The sequence below is a fragment of the Stegastes partitus genome, unplaced genomic scaffold, assembly GCF_000690725.1.
Source record: "Stegastes partitus isolate 25-593 unplaced genomic scaffold, Stegastes_partitus-1.0.2 Scaffold686, whole genome shotgun sequence".
NCBI lineage: Eukaryota > Metazoa > Chordata > Actinopteri > Pomacentridae > Stegastes > Stegastes partitus.
In genome coordinates this window covers 181,248-206,005 of record NW_007578417.1, presented here as the reverse complement: position 1 = coordinate 206,005, position 24,758 = coordinate 181,248, and the positions used below count along the sequence as shown (strand labels likewise).

General features: G+C 43.2%; 1 protein-coding gene across 3 annotated transcripts in view; it reads right to left on the bottom strand.

Annotated features, from left to right (window-relative positions):
* The window catches only part of wnk3 (WNK lysine deficient protein kinase 3), a 35,807-nt gene extending 11,581 nt beyond the window's left edge, over positions 1 to 24,226 (bottom strand). The window contains exons 1-11 of one of the 3 annotated variants that reach the window (XM_008290602.1): positions 24,042 to 24,226; positions 16,025 to 17,162; positions 7,257 to 7,429; positions 6,507 to 6,727; positions 5,848 to 6,005; positions 5,591 to 5,679; positions 5,252 to 5,471; positions 4,657 to 5,005; positions 4,349 to 4,467; positions 4,029 to 4,229; positions 95 to 3,493 (exon numbers count right to left, since the gene is read on the bottom strand). In XM_008290602.1, the coding sequence (XP_008288824.1) occupies positions 95 to 3,493; positions 4,029 to 4,229; positions 4,349 to 4,467; positions 4,657 to 5,005; positions 5,252 to 5,471; positions 5,591 to 5,679; positions 5,848 to 6,005; positions 6,507 to 6,727; positions 7,257 to 7,429; positions 16,025 to 16,747 (5,652 nt within the window). In that variant the 5' untranslated portion in view covers positions 16,748 to 17,162; positions 24,042 to 24,226. The remainder of the gene's footprint in view (positions 1 to 94; positions 3,494 to 4,028; positions 4,230 to 4,348; positions 4,468 to 4,656; positions 5,006 to 5,251; positions 5,472 to 5,590; positions 5,680 to 5,847; positions 6,006 to 6,506; positions 6,728 to 7,256; positions 7,430 to 16,024; positions 17,163 to 24,041) is intronic. The other 2 variants (XM_008290603.1, XM_008290604.1) reach the window with 2 other exon arrangements.
* Positions 24,227 to 24,758: the final 532 nt, after the last annotated feature.

Here is a 24,758-nt window from a genome sequence, read left to right as displayed (position 1 = left end):
ATTCACATTGCAGTATTCTCATTCATTCTGCCAGTATGTCAGCAAAGTAAAATTATTTCTTAATTAATACAGCAAACATTCATACTTCCTGTACCTGAGCAATGCCCAGCAGGGAAAGGTCACAGTCTTGCAGCGAGGCTTGGGGCAGTTTGGGGGCATTAGAATCAAGCGATTGTAGAGTAGCAACAGGTGGAGGGGAGGTAGGTATAAAGTCGGCCTGCCCTGGTAAGGTTACCTGGGCCACTGGCAGAGATGTAGGCAGCTCTGGAGCAGGGGCAGCGGCGGGATGATGGGATGGTAGGGATGGAACAGATGGGAGTGATGCTGGGGGACATGAAGTATGCAAAGGGCTGAGGGGCATTTGTTGTGCAGGAAAGACAGCATGAGGTGGAGCAGGTTGTTCAGAAATTGGTGTCTCAGTGTGTGTCTGAGTGTGAGAATGAGCCTGGTGTTGAACATGTGTCTGCGTTTGGGAGTGTGTTTGGGACTGACTGCTGGTTTGTGTGTGTGTGTGAGCGGGCAGCATCTGCTTGGCCTGGTGCTGCGGAGATGGAGGGGAACCGGACACTAGGTGACTATGGAGGGGCAGGGTCCTGTTCTGGGACTGAGGCTCAGCCACATTGTTGGGGGCTAACTGTGCAGGAGGTTGAGTCACTAGATTTGAAGTAGGTTGACACTGTGTGGGAGGCTGATTATCATCAAGGGGCATCAAAGCCTGCTTCAGAGGAAGCTGTTGTTGGATGGGAGTTGGGATGGGCTGTGCTGGTAACTGGGCCTGTGTGGTAGGTATGGCTATGGATTGCTGCACTTGAGAAAGCCGCTGTAGTTGTTGCTGGTATTTCTCAGTAGACTGAGGCATAGCCGGCTGGGAGATCGCCTGAATGACTGAAGGGTCAACAGTGCTCGCTATGGGCTGCTGCTGGGCCTGAAATACAGCAGGATGTAGTGTTGTTTGGCCTGGAACATAGGCTTGTCCAGCTTGCACAGGATGAGGAGTGGTAACAAAGTTTGTAGGGTCAACTACTGAACTGAGACATTCTGTTATAGTTCCAACACTTCCAGCTGAGCCAGGAGACAAAATCAGCTGCTGATACTGGTGAACTGGCTGCTGCTGCTCCTGCTGTTGTGAAATATGAGTTATATCCTGTTGTACAGGTGGCATAGCTTGGTGGGTAGGCTGAGGGACATACTGATGGGTCAAAAGGCCAACAGCAGGCTGAGCTTGCACCTGGCTAGTCAGCTGGCCTTGCATTTGTTGCTGGAACTGCATGAGTCCTGGCATCGGAGCTTTTTGCTGAACATGAGTCTCATGCTGGATCTGACTGGGAATTGAAGCAATTGCAGTTGGAGGTTGGACCGTAGCTTGGCTCTGTTGGCCCATCATCTGAATGTCAACATTTTGGACCTGGCTCTGTGGTGGCAGGGACTGAGAAATAGTTGCATGAAAAGGCTGAGTCTGGATTAATGGCTGAGCAGCTACCTGACTCTGTGAGGGAGTGACAGGCCCGGGATAAGTAGTCTGCAAAGGAATTTGCTGGGTCTGGATGACATGCGTCTGTCCCTGGATAACTGCCGCTGGAGGTGCTACTTGGGCGTCAGGCATAGCCTGAGATGCCTGGGCTGTAGGTTGAGCAATAAACTGGACTGGGATCTGGCTCTGGTTCTGGGAGTGAACATCCCTTTGTCCTTGCTGAGTGAGGACTTGAGATGGGACAACAGCAGACATCTGAACGGGGATCTGTGTGTTCTGAATGGTCATGGGGGCCTTGGCCTGGGAGACAATATGAGTTTGGTGCTGAATCGCCTCAGTACCAGCAGGAGCTCCAGATGAAAGATGGGGTTCCATCACTGAGGTGTGGGGCTGCGGCTGGGCAGCAAATGCTTGCTGCTGATGCATCAGTGCCGCTTGCTCTGTCACTTGCTGCTGTATGGTATGAGGTGTGAACTGAGCAGTGTTTAGCGGGGGAATACAAACATGTGGTATATCAGTTGTTTGCTGCTGAATCTGCTGCTCACTGTTGCTCTGTGGAATAGGGACAGCCTCTTGTTTTTCAGTTTGCTGTAGTTGAATGATGGCAGCTTGTTGCTGCTGCTGTTCTTGAATGTGTTGCTGTATCAGAGCTTGCTGCTGCAGTCTCTCTGCTTGTTGTTGTAACAGGACTTGTTGCTGACGCTGTTGTTCTAACTGTTGTTGCAACAGAGCTTGCTGTTGCTGCTCTATCTGCTGCTTGAGCTGTACTTGTTGCTGCTCTTGTTGCTGTAGCTGAGCTTTCTGTTGTAGTTGCTGCTGCTGTAAAATTAACTGTTGCTGCAAATGCTGTTGTATTAGTGCTTGTTGTTGTTCCATTTGTCGGATTAAGGCTTGCTGTTGCATTTGCTGTTCCTGTTGGTGTTGAGTTTGCTGGAGCTGTTGTTGCTGCAATACAATTTGTTGCTGCTGTTGTCCAATTTGCAGTTGCTTCTCTGGTTCTATTTGAGTTCCAGCTTGGTGTTGTCCAATTTGTTGATATAACTGACTCTGCTGCTGTGATGGCGGCTGTTGTTGTTGCTCTAACTGATGCTGTAGAAGTAGTTGTTGTGGTTGCTCTTGTAGTACAAGACCTTGCTGTTGCTGCTCTTGTTTCTGTTGAATAAGAGCTTGCTGCTGTTGTTGATCCAACAGTTGCTTGTGTTTAAGTGCTTGCTGCTGTTGTAGTTGGGCCTGCTGTTGCTGCTGTTGAAGCAGTGTTTTTTGTTGCTGCTGATCAAGCTGTTGCTGGACATACAGCTGATGTTGTTCAAGCAGTAAAGCTTGTTGCTGCTGCTGTTGTAACAGAGATGGCTGTTGTTGAAGCTGTTGTTGCAATTGTTGTGATTGTATCATAGCCTGCTCACGAGGGTCCCCAGTCTGTTGTTGTTCATAAGCCTGATGTTGCTCCCCTTGATGTGGTGCGGACATAGCTCGGTGCTCCATACCTGTTTGGGTCGTCAACACCTGCTGCTGAGAAGTTGGCTGGACATGTGGGACAGGCTGCTGTACGTAGATCTGTTGCTGAGGCTCATGTTGATGTTTCTGGACAGCTGTAGCTGAAAGGCTCTGTTGATGCTGTTCTGTTGGCAGCTGAGTGGCACTAACTTGTTGTTGTTGTTGTTCGAGCATAGTGGTCTGGGCCTCCATTTGCTGTTGTGGCTGCTGAAGGGTGGAGGTCTGGGGATCCATCCCTATCTGTTGTTGAGGGACAATGGTCTGCTGAGGGATCATGACAGGCTGTGTTTGCTGGGGTGCGGCTTGGGGAATGATGTCAGTGAGCTGCATGGGAGTGGCAGGGTGTTGGGTCTGCTGAGCGTGGGGCACAATGGTCCCTGCTAGTCCAGCAGGATCACTGACTGGCATGGATGTAGTGAGAACATTAATGGGTGCTTGTGGGGAAGCAGGAGGTATGTATGACTGTGAGGGGGCCATTGATCCATGGGGAGTGGCAGTTTGAAAAGCTTCTGCTGGGAATGTTTGTGACTATTCAGTGATAATGGCAGAATGATGATTGGTGTTGAAAGAAGAGGGGAAAGAAAGTAGTAAAAAAAAAATAGGTTAAGAATAAGCTTTGGCAAGAAGCATAAATTATCAACACATTTAGTTTTAAACAACAGGATTTCCCACAGTGTTTTATGGCAGACAGGGGCTGCCTCTCCAGAAATGTAGAATGTAAATACATTTCAGTAAAGTAAAATATTAAACTTGAGGTAAAACAGGCAGAAGCCAAATTTCCAATCACAAGGCTATACAGAATATAACGAGAGCTACTGCTTATTTGTTGCTTCTCACCACCTCTGCTAACCAGCTTCCTGGGGGAAACCCTGTATCACATACAACCAGATGGTCAATCTCAGAGGATTATGAGGATGATTTGTGGTTGAGTAAATAGTTATATGAGGGAAAATGTGACAGAGCAGGGGGACCATAGCTTTACTTCCAACAATAATGTTAAATGTTGTAGCCCCGGTATAAATATGGCTTTTGATTTTAATACAAATATTATCACCCTTTTCACCTGAAAATACTGTTGAGGTACACTTGGTGATACCTGTGGAACCATGGTAGTGGGTTGAAGAAATGTCTGGCCAACAGGTCCTCCTCCACTTTGGCCAATAGACATGCTGGACATACTAACACTCTGACCAAGAGGCACATTTGGGACACCTCCACTCTCACCAATGGGGTGCATTTGAGGATGAGCCAATGTGCCAGTGCTCTGCAGGGTAGGAAAATATTCAAAAAACAATGTAGTTTATCAATACAATTATTTAAAACAAGAGTTAATTAATACGTTTGCACCAATTGACTGGTATTGAAGTGAGGCAATAGACGTACAGATGCCATAGGGGGGAGAGTCGTCTGGGAGTGGGTGTATGACTCCCCTTGCTGAGAGTATGCCTGGCTCTGTCCACTTGCATAGGATTCACAGCTGGCTGACCCAACACTCTCACCTTCTGGTCGAAAGACAATTTTAAACATAGCGCAAAATTTAAAAATGCAAGCCACAGAATGCTTGTCCAAATCACAATATTTACCACTTTCACATTTGCTTACTCAAGCGTTCAAGTGTCAACTGTTTCATAAAGGTAATTTTTTGATAAACTCCTGGCATATGAAACATAACATGAGGGTCCATACTCTACCTGGCAGACTAAGGGTAGTTCCACTGAAAATATGCTGCTGCCTGACATGCTGGTCCACTTCAGGCAACTCCTCAGACTCCTGCACTCCTCCTCCTCCTCCTCCTCCTCCTCCTCCTACTCCTCCTTCCCCTCCCGCCTGTCCAGCTGCCCCTTGCCCCAGTGAGGATGGGAAAGAAGGATGAGAAAAGGTGTAGGAGGTGAGGGTGGAGTCTCTTCGTTCTTCAAAGCCCTGTTGCTGAAGGAGCTGCTGCTGCCGACGCTCCCTTGACTTTTTGATCAGATTTACTCTGTCCCGGATGGATTTTCCCACCACCTTGGCATCACTCTCGTGGAAGAAGCCTGACTTCACCTGTGACAAAGAAGGAAGGGAGAGAGAGACAAAGAGAAAGTAATTAATTAATAGGTCAGTGTAGGAAATTTAAGTCGGAAGGAGGCATCCTCAAGTGGCTGATAAATGAGCGAAGGGATTTCTTTCCTACTAACCTTCACTCAAGGTTTAAAGCATCAAAGCCTTTCCTCAGTGGACCTTATACCATATCTGACACCTATGAACCCTCTCTATACTCATCAGGCATAAATCATTCTGCTGTCTTACCATCTCTAGAGCCACTTCCTCTGCGCTATCATTCTCCAGGTCATAACTGAATTCAATGGCCTCATTGTCCTTGTGCTTCCCCTTCAGCTTCTTGGGTTCTTCAACCCAAATCCGGAGAGCCAGACAGTCCTGGATGCCTGTGTCCTCCTCTGCCAGCTCCACCCGGACCCCTGTGTCCTCCCCAAAGAATGCATGGTTCAAGAGGTCTCGGATGGAGAGCCTGTCAAGTGAGGCAGATAGGATCGTGAAACAGACACCAGGATGTTTAATGAACACCTGAATAGTTAAGCTGCTTGAGCAACAGCACTTTGTTGTGCTATGAATGTGAAACCTTTTTACCTTTGACTTTTGTTCTGACGAATGCAGCCCTCGATGATCTCTTTAATCTCTGGGTCATTCACTTTTTCAAAGCTGGCTGGCTTTATACCCTGCAGAACACAGATAGAAAACTAATTGTATTAAAAAAGGAAATTCTGAAAAAAGGTTTTTGGATCATGTATTTAATCATTAAAAACATTTTCATCATGAAGCCAGATAGTTGTGTCAACATTTAAATCACAATGAACTGAGAATAATATTAAATCAAAGAGACTTACACTTGTGACTTTGCGATAGATCTGAGCAGCATTTTGGCACTCAGAGTAGGGATATTCTGACGTAGCCATCTCCAGCATACACATCCCAAAGGCATATACATCCACAGACTCGTCATAGTGCTCCTCATACATCTCTGGAGCCATGAACTCCGGGGTTCCTGTTAAGATCATACAGTGGTTCCTTGTCTATAACAATCCAAACTGCTAAATACTATTTCACCACTATCATGGTTTATAATCTGTATTTACAGTGCTATAACTTTGTCCACAGAGCATCCATGGCACAGAAGAATTACAATTCAGTTGAAACTCTGATTACAATCTTCCTGGCAATTGCTCATGTCTCCTGAGTTAAATTTTATTGAGTTAAATGCTACTCACAGTGCACTGCTTAATTTGGCTCAGACAGCCAATATCTCATCAGTATCTCTGTTTATGTTAAGTGCTCCCCACATGGATTTTTAGAGTGACTCGGTCAATAATAATCTATACCTCTACCGTAGGTAGCCGAGGCCCTCCATAAAAAGCAGTGTGTTTGAACTGTGCTGATGTCAGAGAAAAGTATATTTATAAGTCCAGACCCAGCAGGCTGAATTTGCTTTAGCTTCTATATGATTTGCATTGTTTTTAAAAGTAGCTGATCTACATATGTAGCCTACCTATAACACTCTTGGCAAAGGAGGTCCTCATAAGAGTGGCCAGTCCCAGGTCCCCTATCTTGACTGATCCTGTGGGGCCTGTTATGAAGATGTTGTCACATTTGAGGTCTCGGTGGACAATTGGCGGAGTCCTGGTGTGAAGGAAGTGAAGACCCTTCAGAATTTGCCTACACCAGCTCCTTAGGACCTTGGGTTTCATCACCTTAAAGCGCTTCAGGTAACTGTGCAGAGAGAGCAGATGCAGTTAAACTCAAAAGCTCAACCAGGGACAGACAGAACAAGAGAGACAATATAATAATATAAACACCTTTAAATCTTGACACATTTTAATATTAAGGACCATGGCACTTTACCCAAATCGCATTGTTGTTGTTTTTAGTGGAATACTAAAGACACTATTAAACATTCAGAAAACAATGGAGGCACAAGCTGATATTTATTAACTTATAGACCCAGATTTACAACTCTTGGTCCTTTCGCTAAAACTAGCACACTAATTTAATTATCTTCATGTTCTGCAATAATTCTGTCGAATGTACTGTTTTTTGTTTTTTTTTAAGTTATTTCAAATACTTTATTACTATGTAACTACAAGCAGTACAGCTGTTGGTGCCTCAACACTGCCAAGCCATACAAATCATTATGGGGAATATCATTTTAAATGTCATTTAGAGATGTTTACAAAACTAGACATAATAATAGTGAGCTGTCACTCAGCAAAAATAATAAGTATAAGGAGGTTTTACTAACGTTTTGAGTGTCCCTGATGTCATGAGTTCAGTCACTAGTACAATGCACTTCTTTCCGCGAAGCACAGACTCCCAGGAATCATAGAAGCGGACAATGTTGGGGTGCTGAAGCCCCTTTAGCATCTCTGCCTCCTCCTTGAAGCGTTGCTGCTCTGCCTTGGTCAGCTTGCGGTCCTGAGGTGAGAGATGCATACAGTGTTAGGATGGCAGGAATGTCATCATTGTCTTCCCTACAGTGAGAATTGTTGAAATTCCAACACTGCAAACTGTGCTCCGTTTGTTTCCATGAGTCAAACAAAACTGCTGGTACACAATTCTAGTACGAGACCCAAAACATCATAGGGCTACCTCACATTTCACATTTGTTACTGCGCAGTAACACCCACTGCCACTAGATGGTACTAGCAATATAGAGTTGAAGCAGTGCTAAGACAACACCCAAGCCTTAGCTTTATAAAACACATTTCTACTGCATCTGCCACACATCCCCAGTATGGCGGACAGAATGGACGTAGCAGAAATCTAATTCACTGGCACAAGCGACATCCCACAGGAACAGAGAGAGCCACTGACTAATCCCTCTGTTAAACACTGGCGCAAGGTTATTTATAAGACCTAAGTCTTGTGCATGTTATCGAGTGAAGGTGTTCTCTTCTGTCATGAAAAATAATGTAAGCTTACTATTAGGTGTTTAAATATTTATTTTTTTATGCATTTGTCTGTTTTCTTAAACCAGTGGTAAATTCATCAATGACACACAAAAAAATCTAAATATCTTTAAATTCCCAGCCAATACGAAATAATGTCAATGAAGATGCATATGATGTAATAGTGACCTGATTTTAAGAGTTAGACATAACAATTTGACTACAAAACATTTCACAGAGTAAAATTTGGCTTGTTCCACACAGTCAGTTTGTATTTTTAGACTTGTCATGAGCAACTGTTGTTGTCTGTTGTATCCATGTGTACAAATAACAAAGCTTTTCAGGTCTGTGATCTTTTGACCTTTGTTGACCTTGTGACCTGCTAGTCAAGGGCATGAATAAAGCTTTATCATAAAACAGACTTCAAAAGTTAGTTGCCATGGGTTTGTAACTTCACAACATGCAACCTATCACCTTCAATGTAACAGTAAATTATAAAGACAGAAAAAACAAAACAGTGTCTAACTTAATTTGTCTGAGGGAGTCGAATGGCAGCCATTGTCGTGTCACAAACAGACCTCACTATAAATAGAAGTCATCATAACACTGGCTTTCCACTGATCGATTCCATTGATGTTGAGCTTTTTGCACAAAGCCCATCAAAGGGGGGCGGGTTACTGCAGATATTTGGATCCAAACAGATAACCATGTCATGCAGTTTTCTGTTACTGTGTCTGTTTATATTCATTTGTCTACCTGTGGTAGCAGCCTCTGTTTCTTTTCCTATCTATGTCTGTGTTTATTTTTTAGAAAACTTTTGGCCTCTGTTACTATACTGGTTCAGTGTCCTTTTCTGGAAATACTAGTGAAGGGACTCTCTTCACCCCTCCCCTCTCGACAGGGAAGTAGCATCAACAAACGGGCTGCTCGGCGTTGCACTATTATGGCTAAGTTAAGTCACCCAGTCTAGGTCTTTCTTCATTCCTTCATTCCATTAACACCAACCTCTTGATGTTACTATGCACATGCACTCATATGCAAATATGTGCACCTAATTGCAGGTGTGTTCTCAACGCTGCCTGTTCCTACCTGCCCCCATGTCTACACGTTGCTTCCTTCAAGTGTGCTTCATTTTGGAATGGAGTACTGCCTGTGCCCTCTCTCTCACTCCTCATTTAGAGCATCGCTCTACCTCACTGTTTGGCACAGTGTGAGACAGAGAGTCTGCCTATGTGTCCCTGTCTGCTGCCTCCTCAGCGTCTATTGTGCCACATCAGACAGCCTGAGGGTCAGCATGGGTCACAGAGAGTTCACATAGTGAGACAGTGTTTAGACAAATTTACACAAACCTATTCCCACTGCAAACCAAATAACACACTATCCACAGAACACAAGCACAGCACCTACAAACACATCTCCACATAAAGGCTTTTCAAGTGTGTCAATAATAATCCTCACACAAATACAATTACTGCTGTTTGGCAGGTTCAGTCACACTGACTTGCAAAAAATGCCAGTTACTGATATTAAATAAACTCATGAAATTAAAGGCATAACCTCAGATTGTATGCTACACTACATTAGTCTAACCTTGGTACAACAGAAATTCAGAAAAACAGATTTGAGAAACAAAACGGCACACAGCCTTCATAGGGAAAAAGTAACAGAATCGTCTTTCAACTCTCAGATAGATTAGTAAGAAATTGTGAAATAAACCTACAGAAAGTAAAAGAGAGAAACCACAGGCACACATGATAGAGAACCATTGTGGCCTTTCTTCCTCTATGTCAGACAAACTGTTCTGCATTTCTGCTTATTAAAGTCTCAGTCACAACCGGTCATACGGGCTCCTACGGCTTGTCTGTGTCCAAATTACGTGCAAATGACACGTGCCATGCAAGTCTGTCTTGCGATATTTCAAGGTCACAGACAGCCCATAAGCACGTACACAAGGATTTTTGACATGTCAAATTCTATGAATTCTCTGCGAACAGCAACGCCACAAGTGTAACTTCCTCCCCCCCCGGAAGGAGTTCGCAAGTGAGATGTGCGATTTTTAAGGTACCGCGGGAAGAAAATCCGTAGTCTAAGACGCATGACGCACTCAGTGACTCAGTGAGGGAGCAAGTGGCCCTTGTGTGTTCGAACGCACAGCGATCGTTGATTGCATTATTGCTTCAAACAAATAATGGATATACCATATTATAATCAGCTTTATATTGCTTTAAGTAAATCTAACTTTGCAAACAGATCTCACACTATATTGGGACATAATGTAATGTTTTTAAGAGGTAATCATTAGCGAAAATGTGATGAAAAAAATATGTGTTAGCAGCTAGTATGTGCCTCTGTTGGAGGAGTGGGTCAGCTCACTGGAGATGGTGCTGGCCGGTATCACGCAGGAAGTCAGTACCGGGGTGACAGTGACACTGCAAGCAAGCTGTCACCCCCAAGTTGTCAGGATCTGTGTGTGTGTTACACAAAACATGAAATCATATTTATTTTCATCACCATTTGTTATAAAGTTTAAACTTTTGTCCTGAAATTAATTTCAGGACAACATTAATTTCTATCGTCCCGGATCAATTTTTTTGAGCCCCAGGATGACGGGATGTCCTTAAGCTTAAACCCTGTCAGTATGTTAACAGAATTTGTGGTGAGCGTGTGTCACATATGCAGGTGGGAAGGCAAACTCAAGAAGTGAGTAGAATTTCTACGGCAATCGCACATTGCAATTAGCGTCCATGCTTGAACGGACATCTCACGTCGCCCCTGCGACTCACAAGGCAGCCTTGTGCTCTTGCAACCTTTCCTCTACCTCTAGGACCTCCACAGCACCCACAATTCACAGAGGACGTACGATCCCAAAAGTTGTGTGACCAGTTGTGACTGAGGCTTAAATAAACACTCTAAGCAAAAAATGATATCAAATAAAAGATATAATTTAAATTTTCAAAAATTGTAAACTTGTGCCTGTGTATGTAAATACAAAAAAGAAATCTTAATAAGGGTAGTGGAGAGTGTGTATCACAGCAGTTGTTCAGAGGACTACCTCAGACTGTAAACAAGACAGTTCCATGCTATATATGCACTTGGTTCTTACTGTGTCAAGCTGAGCAGGCAGACAGAAGTCATCAAAATTATAAACAATGTTGAAGTAGGTTGTTTCTAATTTGATATGTATATTGTCTTTTTTATGTGAGCCATGTGAACCACGTCAAAGACAAATTCCCATTGCTCTATGGATGTGAAATTCTTCTGAAATGAATCAAACTACAACAAACTATGGTGCCCAAGTTTGGCTGAGATTGTATCACAGATACATTGATTCTGCTTTTAGGCTGTAGTTTCATTATATCAAACTGCATAACAGTGACTGTTTTAATCGTTAATTTGACTGCACTTGGTGCACAAAATAATTTAGGTTATATTTTGGAATGGTATTGTTATTCTGTTCATAAATATCATGTAATCTTGTTGTTAAGCGGTGCATCTAAGGCAAGAGCCTAATTACTATAACTTAGTAAACAGAGTAAGACCTAAGACCTAGTTGTGTGCCACTAGATTTTTTGGGATCAGACATCTGGTAGAGCAGAAGGTCAAGCTGCAGGTTATAAAGTAGCCTCATAAAACACTGAGGTAAATGGACAGGATATGGCTTACAAGGCGCATTTGGTAGGAGGTAAGAGACAGCTGGGGTCATGTGTTCCAAAGCATGTGAGCCCTAAAACATCTTTTGGCAAACACTGCATAAGTATCAGATATCATACAGGTTACATAAGATTAACTGCCTTCCGTGGATACATTCTTGTCTGAAAAAAGTACAGCAGAAAAAACAGGGCTGATTTAAAACACAATCAACAAATAGGGGAGCATCATTCTTGCTGTAGGTAGATATTTGTACATTTATGAGAGTGCATGCACTGTACGTTGTCTTGTAGTGTAGGAGTAAGCATGTACATGATTGAAAATCCTAGGTGGCGGGTGGCTCGGATTAGATTACTGTAAGCTACAACAGCTCAGACTAACGAGATAGATTGCTGGAAAAGGGCTGCCCTGCACGCCAGATTAAAACTCCAGGCCAGTGGGCCAAGTTCACTAACCTCTACATGTGCCGCTAGCCAATACACTAGCAAGCCATTCCCTTTTAGATCACCACAAATGATTAGTTTTAGAGCTATGGTGCTTATGTGATGAGCGCCAGAGGCACCTTCTCAGTTATAGCTGCTTTAAAATGACAAAAGAACATTTCATAAAACAAGCCGTTCCAAACTTGTCTATATAAACAATTCTGCTCTTCATAGAAAAGTGTGCTACCTGGGTAATTAGTACTAAATTTTGACTCAAAGTGTGCCCTTTTCTGTCAGTGGATTGCCTTTGATAATAATTACGTCACAACAGTTCAATTCTAAATGCTTCTGATTTATTGATTACTGATTAGGCTGCACAGTTAATGGTAGTGTTATGTGGTAATGTCTTAACCGTCAATAGCAATACAATCCTTGTCGTCAGTTAGACAATGAAGACTGCGGTGGGGGTATACAGCCCCAGGGGCGCTTTCCAAATGTCATTGCTGTGGTTGAACCAGCCAGTTTGGTGGAATCAATTCCAATCAGGTCTAGTCAGTTCAGCTGTAGACTACTTGATTTAGCCTACTAATTTTAGTCACCCATCAATAGTATGTCGTTGCTTTACCTGCTCTAACCCAACTGGTCTTACATAAACACAAACAACCAAGACAAGCCCCAACTCCTCCCTTTATTGTTCGTTAGTCACACCAAGCCAAAGAACTACGACCAGAAGAAACACAAGTTGTAATAATACAAATTATTTGTGCATAATATAGTTCACTAAAATACTTTGATCATAGCATACATTGCCCCTTCCAAAACAGGTAGAGCAGCTATTCGTTCTGACAAGAGGCACAGAGTTGGCAACAATAACAGATGATCTGTCAGCCTTGAATGGTTCTATTATCATGATGGTAATGGCTAAACTGGGAGTCTTGACAACAACTGGGGACTACGAGGCTGTTTTACAAGAGCAGTGCATGGCACAGTGGCAGGAGAAGGCAGCCTAAGCTGACATTTACCTGCAGACATAAATCAAAAAGGCTCTGTAGCAAAACAAGCTAAATCTGCAGATATTTCAGGTGACAATGGCAAAGTACAGTACTGCAGTTCTGAATGTTGCTCTCGTGTTGCTAGTCCTGTGAGTGTGGCTGGGCTGAGCTGAGCTGGACCAGTCTGGGATGACTGGGTTGAACCAGTCTGGTTTCTGCCGCCCGAGTTATGCTGTCTGTGCAGGGTTTTTGTTCCAGCCTGACAGGCACCCACTGTAATTAACTCCCTGGATCACTCTGCATGCTCACTCAAACAGACAAAAAAGTGATGGGCGAGAGAAGGGGGGAGGGTGGGAGAAAGGAAGAGAGAGGGAGGGTGATAGGCAGACACATACAGTGACATATGTTGACACAGACAGACAGGGAGCAACAGCTCACACACAGAAATGTAAAACATGTACAAGATGCAAACAAACACAGCCACTTAGCGTTATGCAAAGTAAAATATACCACTGAAGCAATAACAAGGGAGATATATAGCTCTGCCCTTTTAGGTGTGGAATTCCCAGGGAAAAAGAGGGGAAAGAAGAGCGATGGTGTCCGCACTGTGAACTTTAATTACCCACTCTTTCAAGCTGCATTTGGACAGCTAATCCCCTGGCTTCCCTCTCTTTATGGACACAGGAGGAGAGGAGCATGGCGCTCTCAGGCTGTAGTCTCACAGGACAGTGAATAGCATCAAATAGTGGACCGGCTAGCCATGTATAGGTTGTTTATCATCCTGTCCTGTCCAGTGCCTTCAAACTGGATGCTTTGCACAGACAGTTTATTGTGTTGTTGCGTTATAATACCAGTAGCAAATATAATCTGTACCTGTTACATGTGCTTTAAAGAGGAGGAAACTAGCATTGATAGCATAGATAGATTTCAGTACCACATTCCACTGGAAGCGGGTACAAGCTTTGGTAAGGTGGACTAAAAGGACAGATCATGTGCCCTGGGTGACTAGAATGTTGCCCTGAATGTGGCGCTGGATTCATCCATAGGCGTGTGACCAGGCCACTGTGCACCGCCTGTGTGTATATGCATTTTTGTGTGTATTCATGCGTCTCCCTGCATGTGGTAACTTAGCATTTGCTACACGACTGCTCTCTGGGAGGGATGCCATGGTAATCCTCCGTTTGGCTCATCGTCTCCCCCTCTGTCTCTCTCTCTCTCCCACTCACCGTCACCTCCTGTGTCTCTTTCTTTTCTTTCTCACACTCTGCCTTTTTGTCATTTCCTAGCTGTTGCACTGCATGTCACAATCTCAGTCTGTTTTTCTCCGAGATCACTTGTCTGTTTATAATACGAAATCTAATTAGACAGTGAAATATGCATGAAGTGTTTTTAATTGTTTTTGCAATTTCTGACTGATGTAGCCTGTTTTAGAACAAATTGCTGTTAAAAACTAGTTTGTCTCCATAGGATTTAATTTGACCCGTTGCATTTTGGGAGACTGAATTGGATATGACAAATTCATTATGGTACAGCTTAAGCCTAATGTCTTCTCATTTGCAAAGAATGCTTTACTAGCTGCAGTCTCTCACACTCATGAAAAATTGCCTTGGCTGATTTAATGAAAGAAAGTTGTCTGGTGGCAAAACATTTTCACAACAACACCGTTATTGGAGGTGAAACATGCTAACTTTGCAAGCTGAGTAGATCACTTTAAAAAAGACAGGTCAAGTATTTAAGTAGGATTGAACAAGCGCTGTGTCAGTATGAAATATCAAGCAGCAGAGCCCAACTGCTGATGTGAAGCGGATTCACTAGGTGTTGGAGCAATACCAGAAAAGGTGATGGGGGCATGCCTGCTGCTTGTTAGTCCAACAGACAGAGCCTGATCTCAAGGATTAGTCAAGGCTCTTGTTTTGGAATTAGCTCCAAACCAAACACATGACTGACTTTTCTCACACAAAGCCAGCAGTCAAATCAGATGGCTTACCATAACACTGCTCTCTATTGTGAGGCTAAAAATCAGAGGGACTCGTTTCTTCTCTCCTCCACAAGTCTGTCTCCCACCACATGTTGAATTCACACCATATAACAATGTTTCCCATTACTTTGCGGCATAACAAAATCCGGTTGGCTACGGTATGTGAAGACTTTGACAGTGCCCTCACATTAAACATTTATCGTACTACGTATTTTCCGCCTACTACAATGTCAATGTATGACAAAGAGCTTCTTACAGTAATATTGGCTGTTGCTACACCTACATATGCGAAATCCATCCCATTCACGTGACTATTTCCATTTAACAACTCATTACAACATACAATAGACAAGACTAGGCTGACTACTGAGGCTTACTGAGCAACATAATACTGACCAAATATTTCATAACATTAACTTTTCATTTAGAAATTTGTGAGACATGCTGACTGCTTGATTAATGGCAAAATTAGTTTTCTTTTAAGTTTTCATAACGTAAGAGAACATGTATTTTCTAGACCCTTGAAAATGTTTATTGTCAATATCTGTGAGATTTCAAACACTACAGCCACAAGAAAACACCATTAATACAAACATAAAAGCAATACATTCTAATAGGATAGAATAGGACTGATTCTAATGGGATACCCAACAACAACAAGACCCACTGACAGCCTATGATTGTATTATTCATAACAGCCCTAGAAAAGAAAAAGCCTCCTCTTCCACTTTGTGTTGTCACTCAACTACAAGTGATGCTCCTCCTTTTCACCCCGGTCTCAACTGAACTGCCTTCACAGTATGAATAGCAAGCAGACAACGTGCTGAGATTTCCACATTGATATTTACCTCAAAAGAGCAATGCTGGGCTTAAAGCTCTCTTGAGCAAATTAAAAATGTTGTTTGTTGATGTAAAGCGCTTCCATTTACCTCACAATGATGTCTACAAATTCTTTAGGTGCATTGATTATTTTGTGTTTACTTCATCTTGCAGGAAATTGTGTCAGCTAATTCAGAATGTGCAATTACAGTGAATGCTTGGCATCATCAAAAAAACAAACAAAAAACAACAACTTCTCTTACCTGAAGTTCGCACCAAGCCACTTCCACCCATGTTTCTGTGTCCAGACCTTTGTACACAGTCTTAAAGGCTCCCCTGCCCAGTTCAATGTCAAACTTGAGAAACCTGCCTCCAGGAGAGGTGGCTACAGCCTTCATCTCTGCCTCCTCCTCCTGCTCACGGTCCCTCTCTTTCCCCCTTTGAGGAGGTGCAGATGAAGGAGCATCTTTGCCAGGCTCATGGCCTGAACTGGGGCAAGATGGGTCATGTCCCAAGGCTGCACAAGATGAAGCCCCCCCTTGCTGCTGGGCACTGCTAGTGAAGACTGAGTCAGAGGAGCGCAGCTCCAGGTGGGGGGCACTGTGGGGCGCTTCAGGGGGCACCTCAACTTCATCGTCCTCCTCACAAATCTCCACGCTTTTCCTGAAGAAACGTTTCTCCCTTCTCAGTCGTTTCTGACCTGTATCAACTGGTAAGGAGGGCGTAGAGAAGGAAATTGGTCTGACTGTGGTCTCCTCACCCTCCTGGGATGCTTCTCCTCCTCCTCCTCTACCGATTCCTCCATCCTCTCCTCCTGTCGCTCTCCCCTCCTGAGTCTGGGAGGAGGGGAAGTCCAAAGAGGTGCTGTGTGTCCTCTCCCTCTGTTGCTCAGCCCGGCTCTCTCTCTCCGTGTCCTCCTCCTTCTGTCCATCAGGTTTCTCCGAGGAGTCTTCAGTGCCTGTGGGATCTCCTGGGTCCGTAGCCATGGGGAATGGCCTTTCCCACCCCTCCGAGACCTCCTCCTCCTCCTCCTCCAAACCTTTGCTCCTCCGTCAGTCCCCGTCTCTCTCTCTTTCTGTGGTCACCCACACCCTCCTTCTTGTCTGTCAGGCCGTTCTTCCAGTGCTGCAGGTGAAGGCTATCCTGGGACAAACAGGTGACTCTCTCTCACTTTTTCCTCTGCCCTCTTCTTCTCTATTGGCTTTTCTTTGCAATTTCACAGAAGCACAGGAGGGTGAGACCACAACTGTTGGAGAATAGTTTCTGTCCTTACTTTCCCTTTCACCATTTCCTACATTTCCCCACAGAATCCATGTGTGGAGCGCTAATCAAAGAAAACCCACACGTCTCTCTCGGCAGTGTTATTCTCTCAAACTGTCGTGCGAATATCCTCACGTAAACCTGCAAGACAAAAACAAAACATTGCATTAATATTCACACACTTGTCTGAGAGAACTGTCAATTTTGACGTATTTAAGTCTTTGGAGAAGAGTGCAAGTGGTCTTCTGTTTACATTTGATTAGATTGATTAGGTTTTAAGTAACCCTCACCTGCAACTCTATATGTGTGCATACCCATTTAAGGTCAAGTAGTTTTTGAAGCTTCTTATACTTAGTGTAAATGTTTACAATAATCAGAAAGAGGGCAAAACTGTAGTAAGTAGAAAATCTTGTCAATGGTTTATTTCCACAGTGGTCTGAGTTAATTGTTTCCATCATTTAATTGGTTGTTTCAAACAAAACCACTTGTTTCTTTTCTACATTTAAACCAAGAGTAAAATGAATATCCAGTAAGCCTGGTCAAGAATTACACATAGCTTCATCAGTCATCAAGCACATGTTTATCGATGTCTTGTGACTTAATTTGCTCTCAACAGCTCCATTAGTCAACAGAAAGCATGCAGTTAGGAGTATGCAATCCCAACCATTAAATATGGATGATGAACTATGGGCCGGTTGAGTGTGAATAATTCATACACAGAGGGATTGTTGAACTGTACGAGAGTGACTACTACACATCTGCAACAAAGGGCTCATAAATATACACAACTATAATTATGATTATCGTTATCATCGGCACAGTCATCAGCCAAAAGTATTACTTACAGCCTACCCAGTCAACCATTTAGGCAGGGTGACATTAGACAAAGTTCAAAGTTTTAAACTGACCCTCAGTATATCTCTGCCAACAAAATGTGAAGGTGAAGCTGAACTCAGCAGGTTTCCTCTGACATATTAATCTCTCTGTAATACTGTAACTCATTCATATTTTTCACGTGTGTGTATGTGTGTGTCAGTGTCTAAACACTAGTAAGCATTTTTCTGATGGCACCTTCATCTTCACTTCTCCTCTATCAATTCCCATCTATGCCAAGGTATTAAATCTCCTCTGTCGTGTGACAGATGATAACCTCTCTGTGACTGGATCAGAGCTGTTTCATTAAGACATGGGCCAGCCTGAAGTTACTCTGGAGACAGTATCTAAGAGACAGGGTGGATCTACCAATAACAGATGCAATAATGCCCAAAGTCACTGTTTTGTGATTAAGCATCTGAACTTACTGGAAGAGAACATACTAATGTGTACAAACAACAAAAGTAGCACAGAGTGTAATGGTGCAGTAAATGGAAAGTAAGAAGTGCAGTCTAGGTCAGGGGAAAAACTCTGCATATTAGTTTACAACTGAGCACATATTACTTTACAAGTAAGCACGTGAAACTTTCAAGGGCCTCTTTTTCAAAGCAACTCTGTCACATGCACCCCAACCCTCTAGGGTTACAGCACTTGTTGCCATGAAGCTATCTACAAGGATCCCACATGTGCCGTTTGGACTTGATCCCTGAAATGTTTCATCAGCAAGTCTAGACTTTTTCTTCAAAATGAACAAAGCCCATCATGACCAACGTGGACCCGTCTCGCGACTCACAGGAGCTATTATCTCTTTTATAACACAGTCATTAACACTTACATCAAGCCTATTGTGTCCCCCTGCTCAAAGCAAATGAGTCTGACATGCAATGCTAGTAACTGTCAGTCAAATTAAAGCACAATACGCTGATAGTCGGTCAACTGCTAAGAGGCTCCTGAAGAAAAAGAATTCCAGTTCAGCAACATTCCCAAGATGTACACGTGTTCTGAGAGACAAACTGTAAATAGCATTAAGCTAGTAGTCTGCTACAAAACATGAAGAATTCACTGGCTGCATGTGGGTATATTTATCATATTGCACTCTGTGTAACTTTGAGCAGCAACAGTGATGTATATTGTAGTGCAAGTAATTTCTGTAAATTTGATTGAGAAATCATTTCTAAACAAAATGTACAAATATGTGTTTGATTTTGGCTAATCCAGTAAATTAAACGTGGGAACTCCTGGTGTTAAGCATATGATAGCCTACTACAATCTTAAACATTACAGTGGGCACTATCTTAATAGAGTCTGTATAGGAGGATCTGTATTAGTTTAATTTGGAATTTTCAAAACAAATTGTGAAAAAACGTCATCAGGGTTCGAACATAGCACATAAAGTCTTGTTTTTGTCCTACCAACTTTTAAAAATCCAATGTTAAATTTAAAGTGAGTTTGAAAAAAAAATGGCAACAACAAAAAAAAGCAAAAGAAAACCATAAAAAAAAAGAATACATTGAAACGATGGAGCCTGTGAATGTGAATTATTTATGCATGAAATATGTTGAAGAAGTATTTTATCATCAAAACGATCTGCTAATCATTTTACGTCTTCACAGCCACACCTTTTTATGGCATGTTTAGCTATTTGACATAGCCAAATGGAAAAGCTCATTGCAGAAGTACTGTAAGGCCAAAATGTATGTATGAGACTTCATCTTCTAGTTTCTGACAATGTGCTTGTTTAGCATATTTCTAATACACAGCCTAAACTACAATACTTCAAAAATGGCTCAAAAAAGTATATTTTGTCTTTGTATGTAATAAGTGAATATGAACAATAACTACGGCATGCTCTATGTCAGGAAAGTGATTGAGTAAGGTTAGCCCACAAGGGTCAAACTGTAGCGTACAGTGAGTCTAAAAAGGTAAAGGCTAACAGGATGTGGGGAACATAAAGGGGGAAAAACAACAGGCGATAAAGAGAGGGAAGTTGCCCTTTAAACAGGAGCTTATTCGCCTATGTCCCCAGGGCAAGGAGTTCCCATGAAAGCCACATACCGGACAGAGTTATCACAGTACATCAAACACGTTCAACCCCATCACTGTCTCTCACACCCGCTCAGTCTCCCTTCCAAACACACACACACACACATAGACGCACAGATACAGATATCAGACACACACCAGCAAGTTAGAACAAACTTTGTTGTGTTTCACTCTTTCTTTATCCCTCCGTCTCTCTCACACTCTTCCTATCTTTCATACACGGACAAAAACACACACATCAAAAGCAAACTGTTACTCGTACCCGAACTGCATGTCCCCTTTCAATGAAAGAATGCCGAAAGGAATTTCCTGACACCAGCCAAATGACCAAGCAACTGCCCATGTGGGCAAGCGTGGTAAACTAAAGTTGAAGATAACAAAAACTGTGACATCTCGCTTCGGCAGCAAAATGACGCCAGCGCGTAGCGTACATCAAGTTCCCATGTCAGAATCATTGTCTCTTCTTTTCCATCAGCGCTTGAGTACATGAGAACTGAACATCTGACATGCTGCACTCTGCCTGCCCTAAAGGCTACTATGAGGCTCCTGCATGGGGAGAACACCTGCAGCTGCCTAATCACTTTTGAAATGTCCAACAAAAATCAGTATGACATCTTTGCTTCATGAGTACCATAGATGTGGTTTCTATTCTATTGTCAAAACCCCTCGAAGGCCCTGTTTGCTTTCACTTTTTGGTTAAATGTGTTCAAAGTCTGGAGCAAGCAAAAAAATGCTAACACAACATGATCTATAATTTTAAACCGCAATCCTGTCGCACTTATTTCATCAAGTACTTCAAGGGGACACACTCGATAATCCCTCAAACCGAACCGCTGCTGGAAAATTAGGCGGCCAGACAAAGGAAGAGCCAGGGGGACTCTGTGTGTGAGCGCGCGCAGACAGCTATGTTTTTGCAATTGAGGGGGACATGTGGATGAAAAGAGTGAATAAAAAGTGTTGAGGGGGACAGGAAGGGATTGCAGTTGGTGGGAGCAGGCGGACTGTAGAGTTTCAAACAGAGAGAAAGGGAAGGCGAGATGGAGCGAGGGGGGCCAGCAAGCAGAAGGGGTGGGAAAAATGTGAGTGTGAAAGAGAACAAGAGAGAGATAAAGGGGGATGGAGGGGTGGTACAGACAAAAAAGGGGGCTGGGGGGGATTTTGCCTGATAAAATATGTGCCAATGTTTGTGTGAATGAAAGCAGTGACTATAGCTAAATTTCTGGCCGAACAAAAGCAGCTACAGTTGTGCGTAGAGAGGGAGAGGAGAGGAGAGGAGAGGAGAGGAGAGGAGAGGAGGAATGTTTTTAGTGGTTGAAAAAAGGTTGAAAACATGAGGTGATTACATTAGCATAGGGATAGTTTCCGCTGGCATGTCCACCGCCACTGAGAGACTGGGTGCTGAAGGCAGAGCGAGAGCAGGTTGAGGCACTGATTTGCTGTAAACCTAATAATATCCTCCACTCTAACTAAAATCCAAAAAAAGAATAGCGATCAAAAGATGAACTAGTTAGCCGATTCTTCCAGCAACACAACTGATTATTTGTGTCAGTCATTGTTTAGGCAATACATAACAAATATCCCCACATTACAACTTCTCAACAGTAAAGATTTGCTTTTCTTTGTCGTACATGAAAGTAAACTCCATATGTTTTGGTTTTTGGACCATGGTTAGACAGAAAAAGCAACATGATCGGTAATAATTGGCTGATTAATAGCTAACCAAAACAACTGTTGCTGCCCTGTTATGTTACAACAAGGATAATACCACTACCTTAAATTTCACATATATTTTCAAGTGTGAGAAAATCAACATTTTGCGATATTTCAGTAAAACTTTGAATGCCTGATAATAAAATTGTAAAGGTTAAATTGCCCTTGACTGCAAGCAATCAAATGTAATTCAGGGAAGAAGTTATAAGAGCGTAAGTGTATCATCAGTTAGCAAGGGTGCATTGCAGTATTATCCTTCCCCATCATTATCCCTTTGTTGATGGCTAGAGTGAACGAGCTGGGTTACACTGTACCAGGAAGTCAGCAGAGTCACTTGGCTGGAAACTGGAAACTGAGAAAACTAAGAAAAAAAATCTGGCTGATTATACTGTCGGTCACTGAGTAACAGAATGCTCTTTTGTCTTGTGTGTGAATAAAATCCAAACTGAATTCAAACCTATACCCAAGTTTAATGGCAAATTTTCTAAGCATGACTAATGTTAAACTTCAATCCACTGTATCTCTTCCAATTCAGCATTAGTCCCATAGAGATTTAAAGAGGAGATGGAGGCTGAGTGATGTGGGGAGACGGGGCAGAGGTAGCACAAGATCTGGCCAAAATTCAAATGGGCCCAATGTCAAGCAGCAACTATTTTGAAGATCACAGGTTTATATCTGAACCCTGCAGCTCAGCTGTTGACCACACTGGCAGATAAAAACAAAGACCACTTTTATTCAGCGAGGCCATGTTTAACAGGCATGGCCAATGTCATACAGTCACACCAGGATACACTGCTGGAAGTGGCAGGTGTAAAGCTTCAAAGGGCTGACTTTGTCTCTGTTGCTACTGCACCGAAAAACAGGAGGTGGTCAGCTTCAAAATGCGATTGTTTGGAGCAATTACAATTCATTGCAATGTTTGGAACAAGCACCATGCATAAGAAGGGAAGAGAAAACACTCAAGATTTAACTCAAAGGTTTGAAGTCTTAATGAACAGATCTTCAAAGTCAAAACGTTTTTAAAGCTGTGTGTGCAAAAGAAAAGAGAGTTAAGACTAAGTTGACTACTCGTCCTAATCAATGACCGCCCGACTTGTTCCGCACATGTCGTTTCCCTGTATGGTGTTCTGAAATCCAATGAAAAATACCAAATGCTGGCCACTAGAATCAAACACACAATGATTGTTCTCGTCCCATTAGGGAAACTCAAGGCTGAAAACACAACAAGGACTTTTGTCCAATCCAGGTCAAGCATGGGAGAGTAGAGTGTAGGTAGCACACACAGAGTACTGTTCGCTGAGAGGGAGACAGAGAGAATATGTGTTATCTAACCCCCTTTTTTGTTCTCTTTCATTCCCCTCAGCGAGCAGAACCATCCAATTCCAAAGTACTCCTATAATCCAGGTGAGAGAAAGACTCCTTAATCAGCCAATGATGAAATGGGATTACATGTCATTGAAGTGGCTTACTACTCCTAGAGCTCATATCAACCACTGAGCCCTTTTTACTTCTGCAAATGGTCCCTGAACTTTTCGGGATGATGAAGCACTCGGGGATCAGCAAAGTGTTGATTTCAGTATTTTAGCATCTGTCAGCCTTTTTGGGAGAGGGAGCATCCTCCCTAATGTTTTGAGTACACCGCTGCTGCTCTCAGTGGGATCAGATGCACTGTTTTGATATGCACCTATAAAGGATCAATGCAGGAGTTGAGGAGGGGATGCCTGCCTTTATGCATAATTTACAGATACCATATACAATCATTAAAATTGCCAACAATGCACTTCTGATACTGATGAGAGTAGCAGAGGTGACATGTGATTTTTCACAGAGATTTTCAATTTGCGGGTAAATTGCTTGGAGCAGACACTCCGTGATGTGATCATGCAGGTCATACAGCACTCCGAAGCAAAAAAACGCAGTTAATGTATGTTATTTATAGGCTACACCATATACAACACAGTGATGCTAGATGTGCAGCCACCATGAATTACAGCTATTGGCTAGCCGGTAGCTCAGCTGACTCGAGAAACGCCATGCAAACGGAGAAAGACACAAAGTACTACAATCACCATACAGGGCAGGAGCACAGCGACTGAGACGACTGGCACCAACACAAATCAAAATCCCCACAAACCCTCCCCGGACCTCAGTGCTCCTTTCAAATCGTTCAAATGACGGGCTAAGTCTTGGCGACAGCCTGCCTGGACGTCTGCACCTGACTTTACACGGCACGATAAATTCCATCATTTGTCACAGTGGAGGATAAATACCTAATAAGCGACCTCGTAGTGGCTAAACAGCCTGGATAAAATAACAACAACGTCTCACCGGCGACCACAGGAAAAAAATAACTATCTGTACTATAATTGAAAAATAACAACAAACATCACTCACCCAAATGTAACATCGCAGCTCTTCAATCCAGCGACATATGCATTTAAAAACGAGCAGCTCTGCCCAGTTAGCTAGCAAAAACTCACTGGTTGGTATTATCTATTTACAAACGTTAGTGTTATTTACACGACATGTACACTGGGCTTTCTGCCTACAAAATTATTTTACACCCACTGAAAAAATACATTAAAAAAAAAAAACAAGGCTTTAGAAAAGAAAGAGAAAAAGATCCGCAGGTCCGCTTGTTTTTTTCTTTTTTTCTTCCTCTCTTTACATTTTATAGGCTCGCCGCGAGCTTGAAAATCCCCACCGGAGCCGTCGAGCTTCAGTCGGTGACAGAGACGGGCAGAGAGAGCACTTGGTGTACGTGTTCCAATTCAGACGATGCTTTCCGTAGGTTTACACATTTCCCCACTCGCTACTCGGTTTGTCGGCTCCGAGTTGTGCGGCCGGCCATTCATGTGTCTCCGGTTAACGGCGGTAACTTATGTACATAATTTACAACGTACGACTCCGACGGCCTTCGGCAGGTTCTCGTGTGTGCTGAGCGCGCGCCGCCTGCCCGTTCTCACTTGCCGCGGGGCGCATCATCATCATCATCACCACCACCGACCATAGGACGAACAACGGTAGATCACTCCGCCGCTAGAGGGCGGCGCACTACATGTTTATGGCCGCAGCTTGTTATGTAGCTTTAATGCTGCCTTCAAGGCCTCC